This window comes from Canis lupus, chromosome 9, assembly GCF_003254725.2.
Source record: "Canis lupus dingo isolate Sandy chromosome 9, ASM325472v2, whole genome shotgun sequence".
In the NCBI taxonomy this organism is placed as follows: domain Eukaryota; kingdom Metazoa; phylum Chordata; class Mammalia; order Carnivora; family Canidae; genus Canis; species Canis lupus.
The window spans coordinates 58,092,959-58,120,243 of NC_064251.1; the positions used below are offsets into that span (position 1 = coordinate 58,092,959).

The 27,285-nt window shown below is 45.1% G+C and overlaps 1 protein-coding gene across 6 annotated transcripts in view; it reads right to left on the reverse strand.

The window, feature by feature from the left end:
* The window catches only part of MVB12B (multivesicular body subunit 12B), a 187,080-nt gene that overhangs the window by 105,528 nt on the left and 54,267 nt on the right, over positions 1-27,285 (reverse strand). For all 6 annotated transcript variants that reach the window (XM_025475170.2, XM_025475166.3, XM_025475165.3 and 3 more), the window contains 4 exons: positions 22,245-22,352; positions 17,423-17,519; positions 10,294-10,423; positions 6,297-6,419 (listed from right to left, as the gene is read on the reverse strand). In XM_025475170.2, the coding sequence (XP_025330955.1) occupies positions 6,297-6,419; positions 10,294-10,423; positions 17,423-17,519; positions 22,245-22,352 (458 nt within the window). The remainder of the gene's footprint in view (positions 1-6,296; positions 6,420-10,293; positions 10,424-17,422; positions 17,520-22,244; positions 22,353-27,285) is intronic.

Sequence of the window (27,285 nt, forward strand, 5' to 3'; positions counted from 1 at the left end):
TTGATCCCACGTCCCCAGGAAGGTGGGGTCAGGGAGGCTGGCAGGGACACATAGTACAGCGGCTCATGGGTTTCTGATGACAATGGCTGTGATAGGGGTGGGGGGGGGGTGGCGAGCCTGGGCATGCACAGCCTGAATTCCAGATCCTCGCAGTGTGATTGTCTCTCTCCTTTAGGAAGAGCCATTAACCTTTCAGATGACAGCCCCAGGATTGGAGTGACGGAACGGTTTTTGAGGTCAGCAAGGATCTATGTTCTCAAAACCTGACATCGACATGCAAAAGTTGTGACTGAATCCTGGTGTCCCTGAGAGAAAGACTAAATGCATGTGACAGATCTTCTGCAATCAAAATGCCCCATTTCCCAGAGTATCTGTCACAGATTGATAACATCCACGCAAAAAGTTAAGAACAATTATGTCTGTCACTAAGAAACATACTTTGGAACCTGTGACTGACAACTCACTGGGAGCTGACAAATCACCAGAAGATTACCGGAACAACTCAGGGCAGCGCCATGTGTCTTGTAAGGGAGGCTCAGCCCCGCCTGGTACCTGGGAGAGGCTCCCCTGAGGCTGCACTTCTCAGGTGGAGGCTGTGGGGCAGGACTCAAGAGCTGGCAAAGTGGTGAGTGCTATGCAACTTAGGGGAGGATGGGGTGGGGCACTTTCTCCTGGGGGAGGGACAATGTCCCCAGCAGGATCATAGGACATACCCGTAGCCTGAGGTGGCACCTTCTCCTTCAGAAGTGCAGAGTGCAAGACTCATGCCAACGTGCAGGCCTGAGCTACTAGTGGAGCTACTAGAACCACACACTCCCATCTTTTCTAGGACAGCCCAAGCCCTGGGTCCACATAAGGTAGAAATGCCAGAACTCTGGAGTCCAGACTACCTATTTTGCATGGACTCTGAAAGGGGCAAAATACATGCAAGACACGGGGTCAGCACAGCCGGGGGCCCTCTGTGCACCCCACCCCAGGGAGGGGGCCACACTGCCCTCTGCAGCTCTCTGAGCCTCTTCCCAGACACCAAGCATTGATGAGCAGAAGGGGACAGTGGCCACAAGTCAGATGATGAGGAAGTGCTGAAAGCTGCACACACAGACCCTGGTGACAAGCACCCACCAACTCTGCACCCTCCTCACCGGCTGGAGCTTCTCAGAGTCACCCTTGGCAAGATGTCTGCAGGACCTACCATGCAAGTCTGCGGAGTCTGAATTTTTTTTTTCCTCAAGTAGGCTCCACACCCAGCGTGGAGCCCCATGTAGCGCTTGAACCCATGACCCTGACATCAAGACCTGAGTTGAGGTCAAGTTTCAGACATTTAAGCCACTGAGCCACCCAGGCACCCCAGGAGTCTGAATTTTTGAGGGTGGGGACAAGACAAACCTAAATAAGGCTTATAAAGAACCCCTGCAGGTCTAAAAATCCAACTGTTTGAAAGCTGCCGGAGGTTGGGAGCACACAACCTCTGGAGTGTGCTTCTTCAGTGCCATGGGATTTTTGCCTTTGGGGAATTCTTTCTTAATTTTTGGAACATGTTAAGCCTAAATCTAGCATCTTAAAACTTCCGTCCATTTGATCTAATTTTTGTCTTCTTTTGTCTTCTTTTTTTTTTTTTTTTTTTTTTTTTTTTTTAGATTTATAAAAACTTTATTTTGTTGGCCAGGAAAATTGCATTAAGGTCACATATATTTTAAAAAATCTATTAGATCTATATAGTGGTATTTACAGTTTTCTTTGATTTGCTTTCAAATACTCCCAGCTCACAAATAAAGCATGTGTGGGAAGACAGCTATGAAATACTGGCACATGTTGATGGTTGTTGGAACTGGGTAGTGGGTACATGGAGGTTCACTACACCATTTTATTTTTGTGTTTGAAAATTTCTATAATAATGACCTGCCTAATGACCCATCCCCACCTGGAAACACTTCTTTCTCTTCTACAGCTTGACTATATAAACACCTGAAGCCAGCTGCCCTATCTCTCCTCAGGTCAAAACAGCAATTCCTCGTACCCAAATTCAGTACTTAATTTGGGTAACTTTTACAAGGTGGTGCATGGCAGTGGACGTGACCCTCCCAATGAACCTGACAGGTGTGGGACACTACCTCCTGGACATGCTGGGCAAACTGGGCTGAGTTCCACGCAACCCCAGTTCATGCCGAGCCTGGTCACTGCACACAAATCACCGCCTTAGCAGGTCTCCTCATTGCGGTTCTTGTGCAATTGATTTTTTTTTTTAACCTGGGGTGGGGGGTGGGATGTGCTGTCTGTTTCCACCCATCACCTTTCATCTCCTGGTTCCAGTAGGATGTTCTAGCTGTAGAGGAGATGCAGGGTATTGATTCTGTCATTCAGCACATCAGCTCTCCCTAATGGCTCTGTGTCATCTGCAAATTTGATAAGTGTACCTCTGATGTCTTTATCAAGGCACTGGTTCCACTGTTCAGCAAGCCAGGGGGCAGCAGTCCACTAGGGGCCCCCTCCTGGGATGACATGAAGTCATTCATTTATCCATACTCCGGGGCAACCGGTGCTCTATCAATTGTGAATCCACCTTCCTCCCAGATATTTTCCAAACCTTGGAACTAGCAGCAGCAGAAGCACCTTTAAGAGCTGGTGTGTGAGAGGAGCAGGGGCTGCTCTGGTTGAAGTGGGAAGATGTTTCTTGTACCTACACTCTGCCCCAAGGCAGCAGCATGGAAGAGAAGCAGAAAAGCCTGGATCTGCCGACCAACTGACCACTTGTATGTAACAGGCTGACTTGCAAGTTGAGGCCAGCTCGTCAGACAGATGGGGAGATGGGACCATGCCTCAGCCCCAAGGCCAGTCCTTGCTGATCAGGGTGCATGAAGCAGACAGGTAGAGGGTGGAGCAGCACTGATACCCAGGGAGAAAGGTGGCATGCCCTTCTCACTGGGAAGTGGTCAGGAAAGTTGTGCAGAGATGTATGCAGGTGAGGTGAAGAATCATTGAATGAGGAAGAGCTCTGCCGAGATGGGTCATCCTGCCTTTTGCCACGAACTTTATCAAACATTTCGCTTGATTCCCTGGATACAGCCAAAGGGGCTCCCTCACCCCTCTAGGGGCCCGGCCATTCTGAAAGGACAACCCCAGAGCTGGCATTCTCTGCAGCAAGAGAGGAAGGAAACAGGCAGAAAGCACTTGTTCCCAGGGCCGACACTTGCCTCTGAAAGGAGAGGGCAGTTCTGCTAGGACTTATCTACTCTGAAAAAGTCCACCTACTGAGCCTTTTGCCTGAAATAAGCTGGGGATAACAGCTCTCCAAAAAATGGCATGGAATTCTTTGAAATATGAGTGACAACATGAGAAATGGAGGCAGAACACGTTTTTAACTTTTGAGACAAAAGCTTGAGTTCAAGCAGGCAACAAGGTCTGCTGCTGGCCCTTCTGTTGGTCCCTTGCAATCTGCAGAGGGATATGCTGGGAAAGGGGCCTGTAGTCCCTTGCTCGGAACAAGCAGGCCAGTCCTCCTGGCCACCTCCAAATCTGGTCAGTAGAGGGCACTGCATCACCATACTCTCTCTCCAACCCCTGCTTTGCCACCGGATCCTTGCATCCACACAAAAGACCACACTTGGAAGTATTTCTAATGCTTATGCTCTAATCAGAGAAGGACCCAAGGAGTGCTTAGGGATTCATGAGTCATCAGGGGCAGGGAGGCTGCAGCAGAGGGTCCTAGGCTGTTGGAGAAGCATTTGCTGCAAGACTGAATGCATGCCTGGATCTGGATGGAGCGCTCAGGAGGTAACAGGAACTGGACACGGTTCCTGACCTCAAGGAGTTCAAGATGTGACCAAAACCCAAGGTGAAGGCATGATGGCTGGGAAGAAGCATTCAGAGAGGAAAACCCAGCCCCAAGGTGTTCAGGGAAGGCTTCCTGGAAGAGGAGGCATTTGAGCTGACATCTAAGGCAGGTGATTTGACACACTGTTCCACAGGTGTCCACATGAGCAAAGGCACAGAAACATGAAAAAGGAAGGGCAGAAGAGACAACCAGTTGAGCTTAAAATCTGAAACTTAGGAATGGGGGAGAGAAGAGGTCTTGGGGGCTGGATTTGGAAGCCTATACCCTATGGGCCCACTGCAGACCCCCACACAGGATAACAAGCAGCTCACCACCAGAGAGAAAGCGCTCCGATTCCTCTGCTGGAAAGAAGGCAGACCTCAAGCTTCAAGAAAGAAGATGCTCATCATTTCATAAACCTTCAGTGTAAATTGAGTGAAACATCAGCACTTCATTTTTAAAAGTCAAAGGTACTGAGTAGGAAAACAATACAAAAAGCAAAGACGTCAAACCTCCCCCAAGGCATTAGGAGGGCTCACAGAGATGTGCATGCCACCTGGAAATTATTGCCCAGTAATGGGAGAGGAGAGCTTGGGGCAGACAAGTGGTGTTTACTGGGAAGCATTAGTGTGACATTTGATGATCCTACTGCATACTGTTGGACTTAACTCAGTCACGTGGGAATACATTTTATATGGACAATTTTAACATGTGTTTCATTTGGCAAGTAAAGCAAAACTGATCCAATTCCCTTGGAGCCATTGTAAACCACAAACTGTACAAGTTTTGCATAAAATATATAAACCTTATAAACCCCTTGTTCTGACACACTACCTTCCATTCTGCCCAGCTCCCTGTGGCCTGCGTTCTAGGGCCCTCTGGCTGACTGGCAAGCTTCTGAGGAAGTTGCTCTTCCTGCTTTAACAGGGAGAATCAGTGCTCTTTATCCAACACAAAGTTATAACCTGCCTGGAGGTGGGGCCCACATCTAGGCCCTTCCAGGCTATGTGATGTCAATGGGAAGCAGCTGTGACCACTCTGGGGCTATGGTTTGAGCTGGCCCAAGCACAGGTGACAGGCCTGAGCTGACCCCTAGCACAGCTAACAGTGACAGCAGCTGTGCTGGTGCCCTGGGTATTGAGAAAGGAACATGAAAATGCTGAGTTGAGCAGTGGCAAGCCTTGTACTCTGAAACTGGAGACACTCCACTGCTCAGTCTGACTCTGGGGAGCTCAGTGGCTCTTCCTACCAAAGTGAGACTAACAACTACTTGTCAAGTTTCAGGAGACTCAGGGTAGTCAAGTTGAAGTATCATTCTGGGTTGGTGGAAACTGTCACGAGAAAGACCAGACTGTCTTTATGGGGTTTGTCCCAGAGGACAGAGTCCTCTGAGTTGCTGGCTCACGACAGTGGCACTCTTCTAAGGTGGGGGCATACCCTCAATTAGAGGAGCAGCCCGAAGAGAATCTGTGGCTTCCCCACCCTCTCCTCTACACTTCCTGGTGCCCGGGAGGAGCTCCACAGTCTATTCCTGACAGACATTGTTCATCTTTCTTTATCCATGTGGAAGCTTTCAGACTCATTCTCATGTATGTGATATCAGCCCTCAAACAGCACTGCCTTACCAATTCTTGTTTTATTTACTTTTGTAATCCATTTTTCAAATTTAATCCCTCATTGTTGTTTGTTTCTTGCCCTCAAATAATTCAGTACTAGTAAGGCAGTGGATATTTTTTATTATTGAACTATAGTTGACATATAATGTTGTATTAGTTTCAGGTGCACAACATAAGAAATCAACAATTCCCGACATTATGAAATGCTCACCATGATAAGTACTGAGAGGTAAGAGGTTTTTTTAATTTGAAAAGATTCTTTTTATCACCTGCTTTTTTGCAGAGACCATTACTACCTCTATTAAAACTGAAATCAGATGCAGAGTGACCAGTTTGCTCACCCAAATTTCTTTGTGGAATTACTGAAACCAACATCTCCTGAAAACCTTCTCACAATTCTCTCAAACCCAAACTACCCATTTCTTGGTCTGTGGCTCCCTGGGAAAAAAAAAAAAACGATATGAAAATGAACAAAATTACTTACCAGCCCTCCAATGAGCTATTGACCAAGGCAGAGAAGGAACTCTACCTTCTTATGGCCAGAGTTCCCAACCACATGGTTACAAATCATGTGTTTGTGTGCAGCTATGAACTCTTTAGAATAAATTGCAAGCCAATTTAAAGTTGCATATTCTGCTGTCTTTGGAGCCTGCAGAATATGTACAAGACAGAATACAGAATGGCCTTCACATTCATGTAATGCAAATATTTCTAATTGGATTTTCAAAAAATCTCCTCTAGTGGTGTATTGCTTCTGCAGTTTACAGTAGATAGGAGGTGAGGGTGTTTTAAAATGTTCTGCAGTGAGACTCAAGACCACATCACTGTGACATGCATAGCAGCACAAGACACCACTGACGAGGCCTCACCTGGGGAGGTTGGGGGCTGGGGTGGAAGCAGCTGATGACTGGGAAGGTGTTGTGGGTTGAGATGAGTCATGATTCCTTGGTACTTTGCCCATTCGATACCAGATCCCCATGCTGTTCAGTTCCCTATAGGAGAAAAGAGAAATATTCATGGTGCGGTTCAAAACAAAGCATTTACCTGAGCAATAAAGCAAACCAACTCATTCAAAAGAATCAGAGCCTCAAACACCAAGGAGTCGACTCTTGCCCACCAAGATCAGTTACATCACCTCCCTTGGTGCTCTGGGTATCAGGGTTCAGAGCCTGAAGGGAAGTCAGCTGCCCCAACAAGGCAGGCTCTCTGATATGCCACTTTACCTACCCTGGAGCCTGCCTTCCTGTATACTATGGACATTTTCCTTGGTACTCAGTCTTCAAAATTCTTTTTATTTTGCCACTTCATTATGGGTAATTATGTAGTAATCCACTTCAAGTACTTTATATGGTTAGGGTGAGACAGGTGGGGAAACAATGGGTGAATGGATGCATGTGTCTGTATTGTTTTTGTTTTTGTTTTTTAAGATTTTATTGATTTGAGAGAGAGACAGAAGAGAGAGAGAGAGAGAGATAGAATGAGAGCCCATGAGTGGGGAAGGGAAGGGGCAGGGGGAGAAAGAGAAGAAGGCTCCCTGCTGAGCAGGGAGCCCAACTCAGGGCTGATCCAAGGACCCCAGGATCATGACCTGAGCAGAAGGCAGATGCTTAACCGACTGAGCCCTCCAGGCACCCCCATGTGCCTGTTTTTGTTTTTGTTTTGTTTTGTTTTGTTTTGTTTTTACCTGTTAGGGGAATTAGCTGCACCCTGCTCAAGGACATGTCCCAACTTCTGGATAAAGCTCCTACTGCCTGGATGTCACCTGCAGTTGGCTTCATTCTTGGGGGCAGCTGAGGAGACCTCTTTGAACCACAAAGCCTGAGGCATGTGCCCCACAGGCCACTACAACCAAGAGTGGTCACAAAAGGGCTTAACAGATGCCACATCAGGTCTCCTGTTCCCTGATGTGCACACTTACCTCACCCTATTAGGAGTGTTTATGAGACAGGTTTGGTCTTAGGAACTGGAATGGGATTATTTTAGCCACATCCAACTTGAAATGTCTCAACTGCCCCATAGAACTGCATCTCATCAAATGATGAAGACATATTTATTCAGTGGAGACTTTTGGTAGCTTCTCAGGAACTATCCTAAACCATGATCATGTCTCATCAGAGGGCTGATACCCCTCACTCTCTGTTCCATCACACCTCAGCATGGCCACAGGGTCTCAACCTGGGAGAGGCTGCTCTCAGACTCAGATTTGGCTCTTCCAGTGGACAACCCTGAACTCTTGCAGAGTAATGTATGTGCTCATTAAAAAAAAAAAAAATTTATTTTTTTCATGAGACACACACAGAGAGAGGCAGAGACACAGGCAGAGGGAGAAGCAGACTCCATGCAGGGAGCCTGATGCTAGACTCGATTCCAGGACCCTGGGATCACAACCTGAGCCAAAGACAGATGCTCAACCACTGAGCCACCAAGGTGTCCCTATATGTGCTCATTCTTAAGAAAAAGGTGACTCAGAGTTCTGGAGACTGTTCTTTTTTCCTTCCTTAAAAATAACACTGGAATCGTCTTCTTCTGGAAAGGAATTTTTGCCCTAAGATGATGCAAAATGTGCTTTACTTAGCAATCTTTTCAAAAGATATATAAAAAAAAAAAGATTCTAGTTTTGACTATCAAGACATATGTGGTAACCATCTATTCTTCAGAATTGTTTAAATTGTTAAAAATGGAGTGTCTTAAAGCACGATAGCTTGTAATTAAAAATACATATAGTAACTGAAATTAGACTTTAAAAATTCATTATTAAATTGTTGGTTTCTACTATTTCTATGTAAATGGCTGCTTCTAGGTACCTGAAGTACAGTCATTCTCTTAACTATTTCCTCTTCCTGTAATCCTGTTTATATAATTAGTTTAAACCATGTTGCAAGACTTTGGAGTGTGTAGGAAGGGGATGATCCCAGAATCCTGAGACATTCAGATTTCACAGCCAAAGAGTCTAAACAAACTATCAAGCACCAGGATGCAAATCATCTGTTTATGTGACACCTGCTCCCCAGATGCTTCATGCAAACACACCTCTGGGCCATCACCCACGGGGAGAGACCCAAGGAGAAAGGCTCAGTTTGTAGAGTGAAGACCTGGGATCAGGTGAACAAGAAACAAAACAGCATAACCCAGATCCAGAGGCCATTGCAAAAGCCAAGCAGGAGAACACACCCATGGAGACCCATGAGGAGGAGCAGGATATCTGCAGGGCTGGCCAGAGAGAGAGGGATGCTGAAAATCATCTAGGGGATTCATGAGCTTGAGAGATCTGAATTTCAGTTGACTGAATATAATGAATATCTTTTATCTTCTGGATATCCAGCATCCATTTAGCTCTCTTTCTGACTCTCTGCCTTCCTTCCATATTTGGGGGGCAATCAGTGCCTCAGTCTTAGCCCCTTGGTTCCAATGGAGCCATGGAGCCAATCCTATTTCCAGCTCAGGCCTGGTTTCTCAGACAATGACACCTTTCCAAGGAGCAGTGATGCGTTCAGGGTCCACAGGACCCCAGTGAGATCAATCAAGAACAGTGAGACTGAATTCTAGAACCTGTTTGAATTATGAAGAACACAGACTTGCTCTTTGCCTCAGAAATTGAACTTGGAGGAAAAGTAGGTGGAGCAATTTCACCACCATTAGTCCACTAGGGGAGAACATGTGGAAGAATGGGATCCATCACATAGAATCAGAGCAAGGAGGTAAACGGGGAAACTAGAACCTAGTGATGTCTCCTGAGCACTTACTTTGAGCCACACCTGAAGCCATCTTGCCCCTGAACTCTGCTGTTATGCCACCCAACAAATTCTTCCTTTTGCTTGAGCCAGCCTGGGTTGGGTTTCCTGCCACTTACAAGCAAGAGTCCAGAGTGAAATCCTGACATTCCCTGTACTTCGTATTTATAAGACAGCTACAGAGTTGGGCCTCTGTGAACAAGACACAGTGGGCCTAGCCCTCAGCTGTCCTCTACTTATGGAAGATGAATATCAGACCAATGAAATGCACAAGGAATTATCATCTAGTCATGTGATATTCATGTTTCTTCCTGACTCAGACCCTCCAGTGGCTCTCCAGCGTGCTTGGAATAAAATCCAAACTGCCGCCATGTTGTATGAGGTCCTGCTAACTGCTCACTCCAAAGCCCAACTCATCCTTGATCACCCATGTCAGCCACACTGAGTTTCTTTCTGCTCCTGAACACACCACACTCAATCCCACCTTTACACTTGCTCTTCTCCTGAGCTTAGAAGGTTCTCCCTTCAAATCTCTACATGGCTGGTTTCTTCTTGACATTTGTATCTCTGCCACATGTCACCTGCCCCCACTGACACCCTCGCTGAAGTAGCCTCCATTCATTGCTGTTTCATTTTTGCCACTGACTGAAATGGTCTCACTCATTTGTTTCTTGTTTGTTGCTTGTCTCCCCTGTTAGAATCCAACTCCACAAGAGCCAGTCTTTGCTTGCTCATTCACCACCATATTCTGAGTCTCTGGCCCAGAGGTACAAATGGGTGCTCCTCAAATTCTAGTGGGGTGAACAAACAATACAGAGAGTTGAGGCTGAGTGGTCAAAAAGGAGAGAACGTCTGGGCCTTTGGGTATGTGGAAAGGCCCCCGAGGAGCCTAAGGATGAACACACAGAAGGACAAAGGAAGGAAAGATTGTTAGGTGGAGCAAGCAGCATGAACAAAGGCATGGAGAGGTCAAGAACTCCGTGTCTGGACTGGCAACACCATAGCAGAAGGGCAGCGATGAGAGGCAGGTGGCCAAGAGCCTTGTAGGTCACCCAGTCTAAGGACTTCATCCCCAGGAGTGACCTGAGCTCTCTCAGCAGAGAGAAGAGATGACATCTGTGTTACTAAGACTTACCCAATAAACGTGTACTGAGGAGGGGCCTGCTTGGTCCGCCCCATGATCCGAATGTCACAAATTGCAGCTTCAGTTGAATCCCGTGGGATAAATTTAATGCACAGCCTCTTTTTTCTAAAAGCCACTTCCTCTGAAGAAAAGGACAAGAAAAGGTATGAATCTTTCACAGATGCCAACATCTCTATTCTGAATGCTGTGTCTCCTGTCACATTCCCTTCCTAGCAGCAGAAGCGACTGGCCATCTGAGTCGCTGGGCTGTACCCCTCCTGCTCTCCACAGAGTGCAGAGGCCATGACTGCAGAGTGGACACCAGTCACCCTACCCTGCATCTGGGACCTGACCTCCTGGCACCCCTGCCAGGAAGGGCTCCCAGGGGTACACACATCTCTGTAAGGAGAAGCAGCTTGGAATAAACCCATAGGGCTGGTTTTTAAATGCCACAGTCACCATCTGCTTGCTGCTAAGGCCATCAGGGACATACGCACAGACCTCTGAGTATTAACACTTTTTGCCATGTGGACTTTTCAAACATTCCCCAAAGTGGGGAGGACAACAGAGGGAATCCACTTGTTCCCGTCAACCAGTTTCAACACTGTCAACAATGGACACGCTGCTTTTGTCACCTTCCCCCACTTCCTTGTAGTTTTGCTGGAGGATTTAAAACAAATCTCAATACCATGTCATGTCACCCCTCAATATCTCAGTAGGCATCCATAGCAAACAATTTGTTTTAATATGACCAGCAGGCTATTATCATATCTAACAAAATGAACAATGATTCCTTAGTATCAGTCAGTAGATAGTCTATATTCAAGCTTTCTCCATTGTCTCAAAATTACCATTTAACTATTGCTTTGCCTGGTCAAGATCCAAATGATGTCTATGCACTGAATCTGGTTGTTAGGTCTCTTAAGCTCCTTTTATTCTGTTACAAGCTCCCCCTCCCTCCTCTTTCCTTTAGGTTGCTGCTAAGTTGGTGAAATTGGGTCATCCTCCTGTATTTCCTGTGAAGTAGCAGTTAGGGCAAAAGGCTTGATTAGATTCAGGTTAGATTATTTTTTGGTTAGGTAGGAACTCTTCACAAGTGGTGCATATGTGTCCAATGGCATCCTGTCACGAGGCATGGAGTCCAGCTGTGCCACCCTGCATGGGTTCGGTGGTATTGGTCGAGTACTTGGATTAAAGTCCCCAACAACCATTCTTTGAGCAGTGTTTTTATCCCGATGACTGTTGTCTAGATCCATAATCTCATAAAAGTTTTCAAAATGGTGATTTCTAGTTCTGGATTCCTTCTGTATTCATTAGCTGGAATTCTACATAAAAAATAACTTGTCTTCTTCAACTACTTGGTCTCCTTGAAAAAGCTTTGGTATAGGAAAGAGAAATATGTGATTCTTTGCTCTTATTAAGTTTTAGAGCAATGAGAGAAGTGCATTTAAGGCCCTAGCAATCTCCAATGGTGACCTAGCAATCTCCAATGGTGACCAACCAGGTGTTTTTTGTTTGTTCATTTGTGGTTTTTAAGTATGAATTTCAATCAACTGCAGCCACTAGATACATGAGTCAGATGTGCCTGGTTGAAATTCCAACTCTGCCATCAGCTCTATGATCTAAGGCAAGTGACTTAATTTCTTTGAGTCTAGGTTTCATTATCTGTAAAAGGAAGTTAATGAAACCCCATTCCAAAGGGATGTTGGGCGGATGAAATGTGATAACACACTACATGCTTCACTTAGACCAGTGCCTGGCACACAGTAAGTGCTCAATAAAGCATAGCCATGAATGCTTTTATCATCATTATTACCAGTAAGCCTCCGGCACACAATTAATGGCAGTGTTTGGCATTGACTTTCAAGACCTTTCACTTCTGGAGCAGGAAGTAAGTTCACTCAAATCAGATAACAAAGGGGCAGGGAAGAACAGTCATGCCATTGGTCTTGGCTTGACCAAAGGGAGATGCCCATCTGTGGTGTTCTCTTATTGTTGACTGGGGGGAGGGTGCTTTTTAAAGAGCCAGGCAGAAACTCAGAAACTTGGTGGGTTCTTTTCAAACCAGGCAAGGAAACTGAGGGCTAGGGGATCATATCTATGAGCTATGGGTAATAATGTCTTGAAGCCAGACCCCAGACATTGAACCCTATGAGACATGGATTGCATTCTGGGGGAAAACACCCATGCCAACATTGCACCTTCAAAAACTATTAGCTGGTAAGACAAGCTAATAGACTTTCCAGACTTTGGAAAGTGTGAAGGTGAGAAAATGCAGGTATATTACTTGCTTTTGCCATGCTGCTCTTTGCTCTATTCCTCCATCTACAGCAATGCGGGGTAAGAGATGGAGCCACTAATTACACATGCTTAAACAAGGCCTAATTTTAAGTAAACATATTATACAGAGTCAATAGAAATGTGTTCAGTCATGCTAATGAACACAGAGAAAGGATACAGCACTTTACTAAAACAAACAGTCTTCCAGTTTTTAAGTACTGTGTGGATAGCAACAAACTATTTTAAATTCATTACAGGAGTCTCATCTCTTTGGCTGACTTTATGAAATCAGGGCCTTAAATGCACTGAAACTGCACAGAGCTGACCACAGGTTAATCTGGTCAGCCTGGGCTCACCTGTGCCCTGGGGAAAGGCTCCAGGAAATGACCATAAAACCCAAATGAACAGGCTCCCCTAAACTCACCCTCCTTGTTAATGAGACACTTCTTGATGACGCCAGGTCCTGCCCTGAGAATGTCCACCGGCAGCAACTGTCATGGGGAAGAGGCTTCCTACCTAGGATCACTGGGGCCCCATCACAACTAGACCACAGGCCCAGGCATGATGCAGCCCTGGCCTCCTCACTTAACTGGTTCAACAAATTAAGAGGAAATGCAGAATGGGAAATCCCTTGTGGCTCTAGAGTATATCAATATAAAGATATTATAAGTCAATTAGTTGTCAAAAATGAACACCAATGCAAATTTTGAAACTAAGAAAAGCATGAAGGAGAAGTGGGAAATTAACAGAAGTCTACAAGGCAATTTTAGTTCCTAAGCAGGCAAGTCATACAAGAATAAGCAAAAGCAGCAAGCAAACACTTTTGAAAATGTTCAGTCTTGCTAATAAATGACATGAAAATTAAATAAAATTAGAACAATAAAACTGAATAAAAATTTAAAACCTATGCTGGCAGGCCTGTGGAAAACAGGCACAAGCCTGTATCATTAGTGGCACTGTGAACTGGTACTTCTGGAAGTTAATTTGGCAACAGAGAGTAATAAAGCTTATCTTTATGGAGCCCATCCTCTGAGCAAGGCACTGCATACAGTAGGTGTCTCTGGTGCCTCAAAAATGAATTAAATGCAGATCTCACCCTCAAAGAAAAAGGTTAAGTAGTGAAGATATGTGGAAAACACGTAAAATGCTATAATGCAAGCTAAAAGCAACATTATGAGGTAGATACTAATCCCCCATTTTACAGATAAGGAAACTGAGACCCAGAAAGATGAAGTCAGTTGCTTGGGGTGCTAAAGCTGTGAGTGGCAAAGCCAAACTCAGAATTAGGGGAGTCTGACTCCAGGGCCCAAGTGCTACTCACCCTCTGCTGAGCCGCAGTGTGTCCTGACAGAGTCGAAGTATGAGGTGAGAAACAGAATCTATGACTTCCTTTGGCTTCTGGGCACTCTAACCTGCAGTGCTTACTTCCCTCCCTCCCTCTACTGAATGTGTGCTGTGCCGGGTGTGATGAAAAGCAGCAAAGAAGGCAGAGGGTCCCTGATCTCTGAGGAGAGCTCCATCTGATTACATTGTAATGCAACTTCCTGTTTTCAGGTCACCCACCAAACTAAGTGCCTGGAGGGAAAGGCCAGTATGTGAGTCAGCCACCATGTCTCTTGCAAAGCCTGTGGTGTTTACATAAGGCATTTATCAATCTTCACTGACTGTGCAGAAGAGCTTGCTTGAAACTGGCATCTAGGGATCAGAGATAGTTTCACACAGGGGGTGCAGAATGAAAGCTCACCCTTGAAAGATTTGGGGTGTGGACACTCAGAGTGGAAGCTTTCCTTCAAGCATTTCGATCAAGCAAATAAGTAGCATCAGGAAAGAAACAAGTGTGAAGAGCGCACAGTGAGTGCCTTGGTTTGCGTAAAGTATAGGGTGCTTGAAGACGAGGAAAATGCTTGTAGAAGAAGGTGGAAGAAGGCGGGAGGAGACCGTAGAGTCCCCGAGACCCAGGAGCCTCCAGTACTTGGAAACTCATCACAAGAAAATCATTCAGAACCTATGTGTACCCAAACTGAGCTATATAGATTCAACACCACTTCTATCAAAATCCCAGGTAGCTTCTTTGGAGAAATAGACTAAGCCTAAAAATTCATATGGGAATTCAAAGGAATAGCCAAAATAGCCAGAATAGCCAAAATAATCTTGAAAAGGAAGAACGAGGGTGAAAGAGTCATACTTCCTGGTTTCAAAACTTGCCACAAAGCCACTGTCATCAAGACTGTGTGGTATTCCACCATTTGCTTCAACGTGGATGGAACTGGAGGGTATTATGCTGAGTGAAATAAGTCAATCGGAGAAGGGCAAACATATGGTCTCATTCATTTGGGGAATATAAATAATAGTGAAAGGGAATAGAAGAAAAGGGAGAAGAAATGGGTAGGAAATATCAGAAAGGGAGACAGAACATGAAGACTCCTAACTCTGGGAAATGAACTAGGGGTAGTGGAAGGGGAGGTGGGGGGGTGGAGGTGAATGGGTGACGGGCACTGAGGGGGGCACGTGACGGGATGAGCACTGGGTGTTATTCTGTATGTTGGCAAATTGAACACCAATAAAAAATAAATTTTTATTAAAAAAAAAAGTGTGGTATTGGTGTGAGGAAAGACATATACAGATCAATGGAAGAGAGCTCAGAGTCCAGAAACAAACTCACATTTATGGTCAACTGATTTTCAACAGGGATGCTGAGACAATTCCATGGGGGAAAGAATAGCTTTTTCGACAAATAGTGCTGGAACAACATGACATTAACATGCAAAAGAATAAAGGTAGACCCCTATCTTATACTATACATAGATGTTAACTCAAAATGGATCAAAGGCATAAGTGTAAGAGTGAAAAATAGAAAATCCTCAGAAAAAAAACGCAGGTATACATCTTAGTGACCTTGGATAAAGCAATGCTTTCTTAGGTATGACACCAAAAACATAAGCAACAAAGGGAAAAAAGTAAATGAATGGAACTCCAACGAAATAAAAACCTTATGTATTTCAAAGGACATCAAGAAAGGGAAAAGAAAACCCACAGAAAGAAAGAAAATTTTGTGAATAATTGATACAGGGCTTATATCTAGAATATGTTAAAATATTTATAACTCAATAATAAAAAGACAATCTAACTTAAAATGCCAAAGGATCAGAAAAGACATTTCTCCAGAGGAGATATAAAAATGGCCAACAAGCACACAAAAATATGCTCAACACCATTAACCATCAGGAAATGCAGATCAAAACCACGAGAGACTTCATGTCCTCTAAGTTGGCCAGAGTAATAACAACATGTGTTGGTGGACATGTGGAGACACTGGAAGCCTTGTGCACTGTTGGTGGACAGGTGAGGGTCAGAGAGAAATGGGGAGTGACTGCTAATGGGTACAAGTTTTTTGGGGGTGTGTGTATGAAGAAATGTTCTAAAATTAATTGTGGTAGTAGTCACACAATTCTGTGAATACCCTAAAAACCACTGAATTGTACACTTCAAATGGATAAATTAATGGTATATGAGTTATATCTCAATAGAACTGTTATCAACAACATCTGATGCATAAATATATAAAATCTATCTGTAAAAGGCACTTAACCACATGCGATGGACAGGGTGGCACTGTGATTAACAGTATGGCTGGAGTCAGACTTAGGTGTGTCTTCTAGTTACTTCCCCACTTCCAGAAGTGTGATCGTGGATTAGTTCTTCAAACCCTCAGTAGTTGCCATGTCCCATTTTCCTCATATGGGACAGGTATAACAATACCCATCTTCAAACAGGGGTTTTCTAGAGATCCAGTGACGTCAGGTACTTAAAGCATTTACCTTGGCAGTTAGCATGTGGTAAGTATTGTACTACATATCAGCTATCATGATTATTAGCTAATCCATATAATAACAAGTAAAAGCAAAATGTCCAAAAGTGAGAGCACTAGAAATATGCAATATGTTTTCATGTTGTTTCATGAAAATAACGGCTGTGTGGCATCTATGTAGAAATGCAAAGTCTAGTCTATATGAAATGCTAACGAGAAAATAGCAAAAGATTATGGAAGCAAAATGGGGCTAACTATGGAAAACTGAAGTGTGCATGATGACCAAGACTGAGATACAGGATTTCATAAATGAATCAAGTGTAATAAGGAAAGGATGCTCTGTATTTTTCCATTTACTGCTTCACTGTTGGTGATATCCTAAAGTTGGTGACAGTAACTAAAAATAAAACAAGTTAAGTTATATCAAAATGAGGAGGTTCAACTATCCAGGGATTTTCCAGCATAATTTAATAATTGACAGGCGTGACAAGAGCTTCAAACCCTCCAGGATCCTGAAGAAGCTTCGGTGTGTCAGTGACTTACTTCTGCTGGGTGTGGCTCAGGGGTCAGAGTATTTACTGAAATTGGATCCTGTGTCCTCTAACATGCAGTCTTTCCGATTCTGGCTTTTCTTGTGTGTTCCAAAAGCCAAAAATAAGGACATTATTGCACTTATATTCCTTCGGCGTCTTTGATTTTTTTTCCTTTTGCTTCTGGGTTTTGTGCCAAGCTTGGCTTCAACGACACCAGAGGATGGACTAAGTAGAAACTATACCCAGTTTCACCGTTCTGTTCTTGGGCGAGCCGATTCAGCAGGGAGCCCATTCTAAGAGAAAAGGACATTCTGCTCATTTTCATGCTGCTTCCCAGAACACCACAAACTCCTTGGAGAACCAAGTCAGACACGCATCAAAAGCAGCAGGGTTTATTCATGGGCATGCAGCAAGACCTCCTAAAATGTTCTCAAAGAAAAATGCACATACAAAACATCTAAAAATACACCTGGAGGAAGAAAAATCCCATTGTGATGAGTGGTACTAAAAGGAGACTCACGTGTGTCCACTGTCTCCTGAATTGGGATGAAGCCTACAGGCAGAGTGTCCTTGATGTCAATGAGCTTCATATCCACTAGCACGTTCCCTAAATGACTCTTGGGAAGAAAGAAAAGAGATACAGACTATTAATCTGAACACCCCTGTGGTGGGTTTGCCATTTTGGCTTTGAGATGCATATTTAACACAATGACTCGTGCAGCTTTACGACAGCAGGTTAATTAGAGTAGGTACCACTCTATGTTTCCCAGTGGCAACACAGGGACTCAGGTGGCCCCCGGGAAGGAGCTTCTCTGTGGCACCTCAAAGCCATTCCCTCAGATCCTGCTTTGGTTAGCAAGACTGAGACCCAGGAGACGCTCAAGACATCACCCAGCAGAGGGCAGCTGTGTGCGCTCGTCCTGGGACCAGGCTGCCACTCAGCCAGGAGCTTTGGCTCTGGGGCCAGCTGGCTTTAGACAAAGCACATTCCTGGGGCAGTCACTGCAGCAGGAGAGAGCTGCATCGAAACCTACCAGAGAAACCAATCACGCTCTTGAGATTGCCTGTCTGCATATTGACATACATCTCAGTCGCCAGACGTTCTGTAAAATCCCAAGAATTATAAACTGATACAGACTGAAAAAGTGCTGCTGCCTCAATATTACACATCTGTTAAAATGACATGCAGAAGGGCCTCTTAAAGTTTCTATTTAGTGGTAGCATAGGGGGTCCAGAGTGCGCAGTTTCTGTAACCAGTGCAAAAATATCTTCTGAAGACAGCACACGCCATTCTGTAATTGCAAGAGAGCATCCTTTGAAAACACTCCAGCACTTTTAGCCCACATCTCTGGTTTTGAAATGCTCAGTGCCAGCACTAGCTCAGAGAGCCAATCAGGGAATTCTTATCATCCAAATTCTGCACTATAATCTCTTGTGGCCACTCCATTTTCCTTCCTACTGGTGTATAATGGCACTTTGGGAGGGTCTTTCTTCAACATCTGTCTCATCACAAGAGTTCCAGAGCCACGAGGACCAAAACTATCTGTTACTGCTATATATCCACGCTTAGCATACTTCTTGGCACATAATAGGTGCTCAATTATTATCTACTGAATAACATAATGTTTTGGGGTACGTTTTAACCTGGGTGAGCCAGAGTCAGAAATCAAGTTGGATTTGCTTGGATGAAACAATCTAAGCTGTATCAGTAAAAACAAAAGTATACTAAATAAAAACATTCTAAACCAAAAGCACACAAATGAAATAAACTCTTCAAACTTCACTATGAAGGTCAATGTGTCAAGTATCAACTATGACCAGGGCTTTTATGGCGCTATTGTCACAAAACCATTTCTTTCTCTCAGAACCATTGCGTTTGCCAACTATTTTTTATTATTAAATTTCAGGTAGCTGGGTCTTGAGGAAACAATGCACACTGCAGTGCGGCTCAGCATGTGGAAACTGGAACGTTACTAATGCAGAATAAATCTCTGATTGTGTAGAAAAGGTATGAACCGTTAACCTAACTTGAAAACATCAGCTGCTTTCAGAATTGCCTGATCTAATCTATCATAATTTCTTTTTTCCTGGCAGTTGCTTTTCCGTGTCATCACTGCTCTCTGCATTGCGAAATTAACAACTGGGTATGTTTTCCTGCCCCAGAGATGGATGGGCATTCATCAATATCCTTCTCAAATGTCTTCTACTTGACAAGTTGGGTTTTACACAAGTCAACTGCAAACCACTTAGCGACCTCACCCTCCACACTCTACAAATGTCGCTGATCATAAAACCAGAACGTCAGTGGTGTGGCCATTAAAAAAAAAAAAAAAAAAAAAAAAAAGCATCAAGAACCGTCCCGTGCATACAAAATGGGAGGCTGTACTGTCAAAGCTTCCCGCAGCCCAAGTGTGGTCCCTCTCTGCGCACAGGGCTGCTGCTGTACGGGGTTTAATACAGTAGGTCTGCGACACCATTAATTTTGCTTGTTCCTCTCCCCTCCCCCATCCCGTGCTCTCTTTCATTTCCTCCTCATAAATATGAAGAACATATTCCCAATCCTTGTTGAGCAAATGATTCATGCCAAAAGCCCAATATGCACTGACTAAGGGTATTTATACTGTCTCTGGTAGCCAGTATTTGCTAGTATACTGTAATTATTTTTGACAACCTTGCATTTAAGGTAGCCACAGATAACCAACTTAATATTCAAATGTTCATAAATCCTTCTGTTTAATATCCTCCCTACCTAATCTATGTACATTATTATTACAGGTAATGCAGAAAGTACAGGGCATGAAAAGTGCAATTAATCTCGATCCTTCCCCAGGAAGCAATGTCATTCCAAAGCCAGGTTTCTCTATTAATAGCATTAAGGGGGGAAAGGGATTTCGGTTCCAAAGGAGTGTCCCAAAACTCCTACACTGGGAGTCTCAAGCCACCTAATTAAGAATCTGCCCAGTCTTGAGATCCCACATCCCTCCTCTACAGTTGTAAAAATATACACTGTGCAAAGTCCTGGCTGTGACAGCAGGGCCAGGATAGACTGGCTGGAGTAGATTGAAATACACCCCATTCCTACTGTGCTCCTGGGCTGGTGAGTAGATCCCTGCTAGCCCCCAAGTAGATCCCTTTGGATCTCACTAAAGGACTTAACAGTTCTTCTGAAAACAAGATGCACCGATTTCCCATACTCCTTCAGAGGGAGAGGCAGGTGCTTCTTCCCGCCGCCCCTCATCCTCCTCCCCGAGCCCTTCTTCACACCCTGCCCCACCACACTTGGTCTGCATGGAGTAAGGCTTACAAAGCAGGCACTCCATAATCTCTCTTTCATGTTCAACAAATGCCGATGAGCCTGGTACAGTTTCTATGATACATTTATCCAGGACACCCAAAATTCACAAGTACTGGTGACTGCTCTGTCATTTTTAAGACTTGTATACCCCACCACCTTCAGGGGAAATGCAAAACAAACAAACAAATAAACACAAAAAACCCCAACCAGAAATAAAAAACAATCAAAACGATGGTGGCTGTCCTCTGAGGCCATAGTTTTGAACTGTAGCTTCAGTCAGGGAAGCTGGGGGCTAAGCAGAGGTCAGGAATGAACACTTAGAGACCACTGGGCACAGTGAGTTAGCTGTTCCAGTCCTCGGGATTTCATCCTCAATGCCCTGAGCGGCACTGAATGCACTGCAGGAAGGGGCAGGCAGCACACAGAACAGAGGTAACAAAAGCTAAAAGTATAAAGTTTAAAAAGCAGGTTTAGGTCAACTCCAGGGACAAAGGGGCGTGAGAGCACAGGGATGGACGAATGGAGCATTGGGGGCAAAAGGCAGTCTACCCTCAACTACATGAGGCCACATCCTGAAAGGCAACCCATCCTCCAGATGGCCCCTCAAGGTCTCCTCGGGCTGCAAAGTGAGCCCCAGGAACCTGCTCACACTCATTACAGGCTCAGCTGCCACATTCCTGCCTTTATGAGAAGGATTTCTAGTGTTTAGCACTGGGACGGTGGTCCTCGCCCCATTAGAAACTCTGTATTTCACAAGCATATATTACTCTCATAATTGGGTGGGGGGAGGATTAAAGCAATGACTTCTCCCCTAGTCCTAAATACATTAGGAATGATTTCCCTAACAAAGACTTATCAATAAACAACAGGAACGGCTGGTGGAAGAGTGTCAAGCCAGAGAACCACATGACTGTCTACATCCAGTCAACACCAAAGGGACACACAGAACCCTAGGATAGGATCACAGGCTGTGTCATATGTGATGGGGAGAAAGACTTATTGTTCCCCTTTCACACTTCTGAATGAGGATGTTTGAAAAAAAATGTTTTTTAAACCATGAGCATAAATTACTGTTACAATAAAATTTATGAAAATGAATCAATAAAAACATTCCTCTCCCCATTTTTTTTTTTTTTTTTTTTTTTTTTTTTTGGTGTGCCTTAGAAAGAGACAATAATATTTAGGCCCAAATAAAACATCACCTCTGAAAATGAAAATCTGACTGCTCCCTCTTTGGGGCTAGGGAAGACAAGGGACACCGTCGGACAAGCACAAACTCTCTCATTTCAGGAAAGGAGCTAATACTTCAAGAGACTGTCTTTGGATGGGAGAGATTTATCTGCAGAGTGCCTAGGACATGCCTCGCTCAGGGTAGACTTGTGCAAGTCCTTGTGAAAGCTACTTCCCTTTTTTCCTAAGCCACTCATTAGAACATTCTGCTGGAAAAGCCTTAGTAGATAGCTTTAAAATTTCCTGATTTATGGGCCCAAGAGTTAAGGATAGCATTCTGAGAGAAATCTGCATATGTGGTAGAGACCTACCTGCAGAAACAATGAAATATCAAATGTTATAGAGACTTAGGGAGAAAGGCAGTCATTCTGGAAATAAGGCCATGTCTGGGGAAAGAGATGATCATGGAGCATCTTTCCAGCTACACTTCTGTGTGTTGGCTGGTTAAGCCCAGTCGCACTCGCAAACACTCACATCCATACCACTGTGTGACTTGTGACTTACATGAAAGCTAGGCAAATTAGGGTTGGGAGAGAAATTTCCTGGTTCCCTTTGGAGAACACATTTTAATGGAATTCACTGTACACTTGGGCACATGGTTAATAATACTGTTAATAAATGAAACAGCGCTAGCTGCTGATTCTACCCAGTTCACTAAAACCACACATTAATATGGCAATGAAAATAAACCACCACCACCACCACCACCACCACCACCACCACCACCACCACCACAACAAAGAAAATGAGGAAATTTCAACCAGGCACGTAAATGCCTTGTGTTCGCTCAGCAAACGGACACCACTCCTGGACTTACATTTTCTTTGGAAAATGATCTCGTGAAACACAGGTATCTGGTAACCTTGGATTTAAATAAGCCGTCTTTCCAGAGGTCAGCATCCACACCATCTGCTGTCTGTGCAACCTGTACCAAAGAGACAGAGAGGTGCGCAGGTAAGGCAGGCTGGAACCCAAGGTGTGTGTGAGCAGCTTCTCCGTACCTGCGCCAATTAACACTGGCCCGAACTCTCATGGCATCTCATTAGTTCATTTCACTAGGTGCCAGGAAGGGGCTTTCCAAAAGGGGGAAAGGGAGAGTGTGAAAAATACAACTTCTAAAAATACTGTCCCCTGGGAAGCCATTGATTAAAGATGCCCTGACAAAAACGGTTCTAATGAGAAAAGAGCAACTTTTGTCGCAATGGACCCAGGGATTGGGGAAGTCAGCACATTGAGTTGCTCATTATCACTCGGGGGGAACAGGACAGGGTGCAGAGAAAAGTCCAGGGGGGTGTGAAACGCCACCTGCTCCAGGACCCCGGGGCCAGCCAGGGTGCCTTGTCAATGGGACCCCAGTGGGGAGTAGGGGGCAGGTGCCAGGGAAACTCGCTCCTCGCTGTGACTTCTCTGCACAAGCTCTGGGAGTGGTACTCAAGGTTAGAAACTGTATCATGATGGAAAAATAAAAAAGATTCAGCTCCCTGTTTATGGTCTCAGTAAGAAGCCATTTTCCAGTGTGTGGCTGTAGAGGTGTTCCTAGCAGAAGCACTCAAGCATGAAGCCAGCCTTGATTTGAGTCTTAAAGGACCTGTGTACTGGGATGGGGGCGGGGGGGAGGCAGTGGTTTTAAGGCCCCTACTTTGGGGCAAAGAGTCAACAATCAGACTGGAGAGCAGGAGAGAAATGGCCAGACAAGGACAGCACCTCCCCCCACTGCTCCCCATGTCTTTCCAGACTGCTCCATTCACCGACTGTCGGGACTTGTTTTGCCTTCTGACATCGCACCCCAACAGGACAGCATTCCCAGCACAGTGCCTTTGGCTGGCACCCCGAGGGAGCACATCTGGGAGGACAGAGGGAGCAGCACCTCATTTAGGGATGCGCTCCAGAGCAGTCTGCTCTCTGCCACCTCCCTGGCTGTCCTGTGGAGGTTTAGACTTTGGGATGCCGTCCTTGATCTGACAAACTGCTGAAATGAGATCTTTGCACAAAAACTGCCTTGACTGGGCCCCATCCCAAGTACACATCCCACGAGCACGCCCACAGCCTCTGGCTGTCACATGCGCAGGGCGGGGGCACATAGGCCCCCCTGTGTCTGCCAGGACACCCCCAGGGCCCCCCCACAGCCATGCTCTCTGAGGCTGCCTCAGAAAGACCCAAAGGCCAACTGGCAAAAGAAAAAGGCCTTTTTCCCGCCAAATGGAACAATCGTAAATTAACAAATACAACACAGGAAAAAGAAAGATCCTTATGCTGCATATGCAAATATATTTGACCTGAAACCTGGAGGACAAATGGCATGGGAGTAATTTTAGGAATCTTTGGCTCCAAATACGTTACCCCCACAGAAAGACATGAAATAGAATGGCATCAGGCCTCATCAGGACTTTTCCCTGTAATGGTCTTACATCAAATCAAGTTTCTTGGAAAACATGAGATTTAAGGCAGCAGCACTAACTCTCTGCCACCAAGGATCCCTTTTGTCAATTTTCTCCTGTGGATTCCATGTTTTGAAAGATTTTTTTTCCCCCAACTGTCCTTTTACTTTTACTGTACTTCCTCAATTCTAGGATGTAGTCATTTGGGAATCGCCCATGGATTTAAAGAATAACACTTTAGGAAAAAAAAAAAAAGAATAGAATGTCAAAAGGTACAGATTTATTTAAAGATGCATTCCAATTTCAGAACTATTTAGATGTGAAAATAAAAGATGCTATAGGAATAAAGAAATAAGGGAACTTATATGGTTTCTCTATATTAAATACATTATGTTGGATAAATAAAGAAAAATAGTCTGCAGAACACTGGAAGGCTGCATGCAGAACTGCACGCTGGGACCTCAGAAGACAGAGCTATCTTTGACCTTCCAACAGAAAAGGAACAGAGTTCAGAAGGGCTCTCCTGAATATTTGGGAATTCCACTGGCAGGGCGGGTATACCCTAAATCAAGGCTATTGTTTCCAGGGCTTAAATATGATTTCCCTCCCCTCGCCCCGCTCTGCTTGCCCCACTGTCTAAATTTTCTTTTTTCTGGGTGAGAAGACACCTCACTGTGATAAAGAGGACGGGGCAAGCATGTAAAGAGCAAAGGCTCACAGCCAGGCCTGCCCCTTCCTCAGAGGCCCAGGCAGTGGCAGTTCTCCAGCCCTCACTGGAGAAGCGTTAAAAATGGACAATAAAAGGCCAGGCTTTGCCCTGAGGCCACAACTCATTTACAATGAAGTAAATATGTGCAATGCCTTCCAACCTCAACTAAGAGAAGGTGAGGAGGATAGTGAGAGAGGAAGAGTGTGAGTAAGCACAAGCATGAATGTGTGTGTGTGTGTGTGTGTGTGTGTGTGTGTGTGTGTGTGTGTGTTTCTGGGCAGAATGCAGAAGTGCCCAAAGCTCAGACCCACACAGGGGATGGACTGGAGCAAGGAGTGAGAATGTCTGGGGTCCTGGCTTATCAGGAGCACAAGGGAAGTGGCCCTGGCATCACAAAGCCAGGCATTCCCAGCTTTGCCTTTCTCGTAACAATAAGATATGCCCAGAGGCTTCTTTCCAATCTGGTCACATACAAGTGTTTACTAACCTTAACTCTTCCCGTCCCAAATTAGATGAGCTAACGACCTACAAGAGAAGTGATGTATGAGACAGAGTATGCATGTGCACCCCTGCAGAAATTCATGTCTCAACTCTGACCATGAGGATCCAGCAGCCAGCCTCTAATCCCGGGACAGGAGAGGTTGTGGGAAGGTGGGCCAAGGGCTGCAGAAAGAGGTGCTCCAGGTGGAGCGCAGCCCATGAAATCAAAGGCAGACGTGAACTTGACACCGGATGGCTTAAGCAAGCCACCTCCTCCTGGGAACACCGTGATTAGAGATGATATACATGCAAAACGTCTGCCTCAGTGCTCACCAGGGAACACCCACAAAGCAAGGGCTAACACATCTAAACTAAAGATGAAGATATCTGGTCTGACATCGGACCAAACCTTTAAAGCGATGTCATGCTACATCAAGATTCAAAAAGTCCTCAATTGCCAGGCTGGGGTTGAACTGGGAATCCAGTTCAATCCTCTGGGATTCCTTCCCCATCTCTGGAACTAGATTTGGTCTCCAAACACCAATTATATACATGTGCAATTAATGTTTACCTGCCCACCCTGCTATCCTGCCACTGGACCATAAGTTTCACAAGGAAAACACTGATCCTCATCTCCCTGCTGCAGTAAGCATAGTGCCCAATATGTATGGGCTCAACTAAAACTTGTGGAAGGAATGAAAGAATCAGCCATTCAATCAGGAGCAAAACGTAAAGAGCTACCCAAGAAAGGTCATCTCAAAAATTTTTTTAAAGATCTTTTTAATTAATTAATTAATTAATTAATGGGGGGGAGTAGCAGAGGACAGGGAGAAGCAGACTCCCCACTGAGCACAAAGCCCAACATAGGGCTCAATCTCATAACCCTGAGATTATGACCTGAGCCAAAACCAAGAGTCAGACACTTATCTGACTGAATCACCCAGGCGCCCTGGTAATCAAACATTTTTAAATGAAGTTTCCAGGATGTAATCCCTTGAGCTGAGTATAACCCCTTCAGAATCCCCACTGTGAAGCCACATACCCATTTCAACAATGAGGTCCCTTAGTCTTTTGGACATCTTGCTGGTACCCTGTCCTGTTTCCCAAATCACTATAGGATGTCCAATGCTGCTGCTATGCTTCCAGAGTATCTGACATGGGGCTTCACATGCATACATATGCATACACCCACACACATACACTCTCACACACTCTTATTACATACTCACACACACTCATTCTTCTGTCTTATAGCCACTCACTTTTGCACACCTCCCCTGTCTTTCCAGTGTCTCCCTGGGTACAGGAGCTGCCTCTGGGGAGGAGTAGGTGGGCAGCGACAGACTGAACACATGGGTTTGTCTCCCTACTCTGCCAATATTCCTCTCAAATGACAACCATGTGAGAGAACATACACGAACCCACTAAAATAAAGATCAAGAGAAGGGTATGATGCAAGAGAGATGCCAACAACTGTCTGGAGATGTGGAGAGTGAAAGGCTGGGATTTAGCAGAATGGAGGAGTGGACATCTAAGGACCTAGAGAGACAAATGATCTGCCCCCCGCCCCGGGCCCTGGGCCCCAGAACCACCAGATTCCATTGGGGTGAAGGTGGGGTTGTGGGGGTGTGTACATGTGAGTTTAGAGCTGAAAGAGGAAGACTGGAACAAGGTCTATGAACACAGCAATTATACTCCCAGATCCCCACCCCCATTTCAGATGTATTTTCTGCAGAAATGGAATCAGTAAGGCTCAGGACTCCAGAACACCAGGAGGAAGTAGACTCTGGACTGGAAACGGGGGTTACCATGCACACTGAATGGTGGGCCCCTTCCCCTGCTACCACCAGTCTTATCCTTTCTGCTTCTGGCACTGTGGCAGCCAGGTTTATCACCTAAATGCTGGATGTCAAAGAATTTGTCTTTGGAGACACTAAAGAATGCCAGAGAATGGATTGGCACACCCAGACTCTGGGGGTCTCCTGCAACAAAGCTACTTCCCTACTACATCACCCTGTGTGCCGCCCACCAGCAACAGGCCCCACCCCTACCCTTGGCGCTCCAGCCTTACTCACCCGTGCCTTGCTCTTAAATAGAAACTGGCCACAGATGATCACCAGGGGCTGGGGGTAAGTTTCAAATATGAAAGACAGGCTCCAAATTAGAAAAACTGGCATTTGAGGGTAGCACAGAGAGTAGGAGAAAACAAAGTTAGGGAGCAAACAATCAAACCTATAATTTGTATAACTGCATCCACCAAATAAAATGGAATATTGTGAAAACAATTCTAA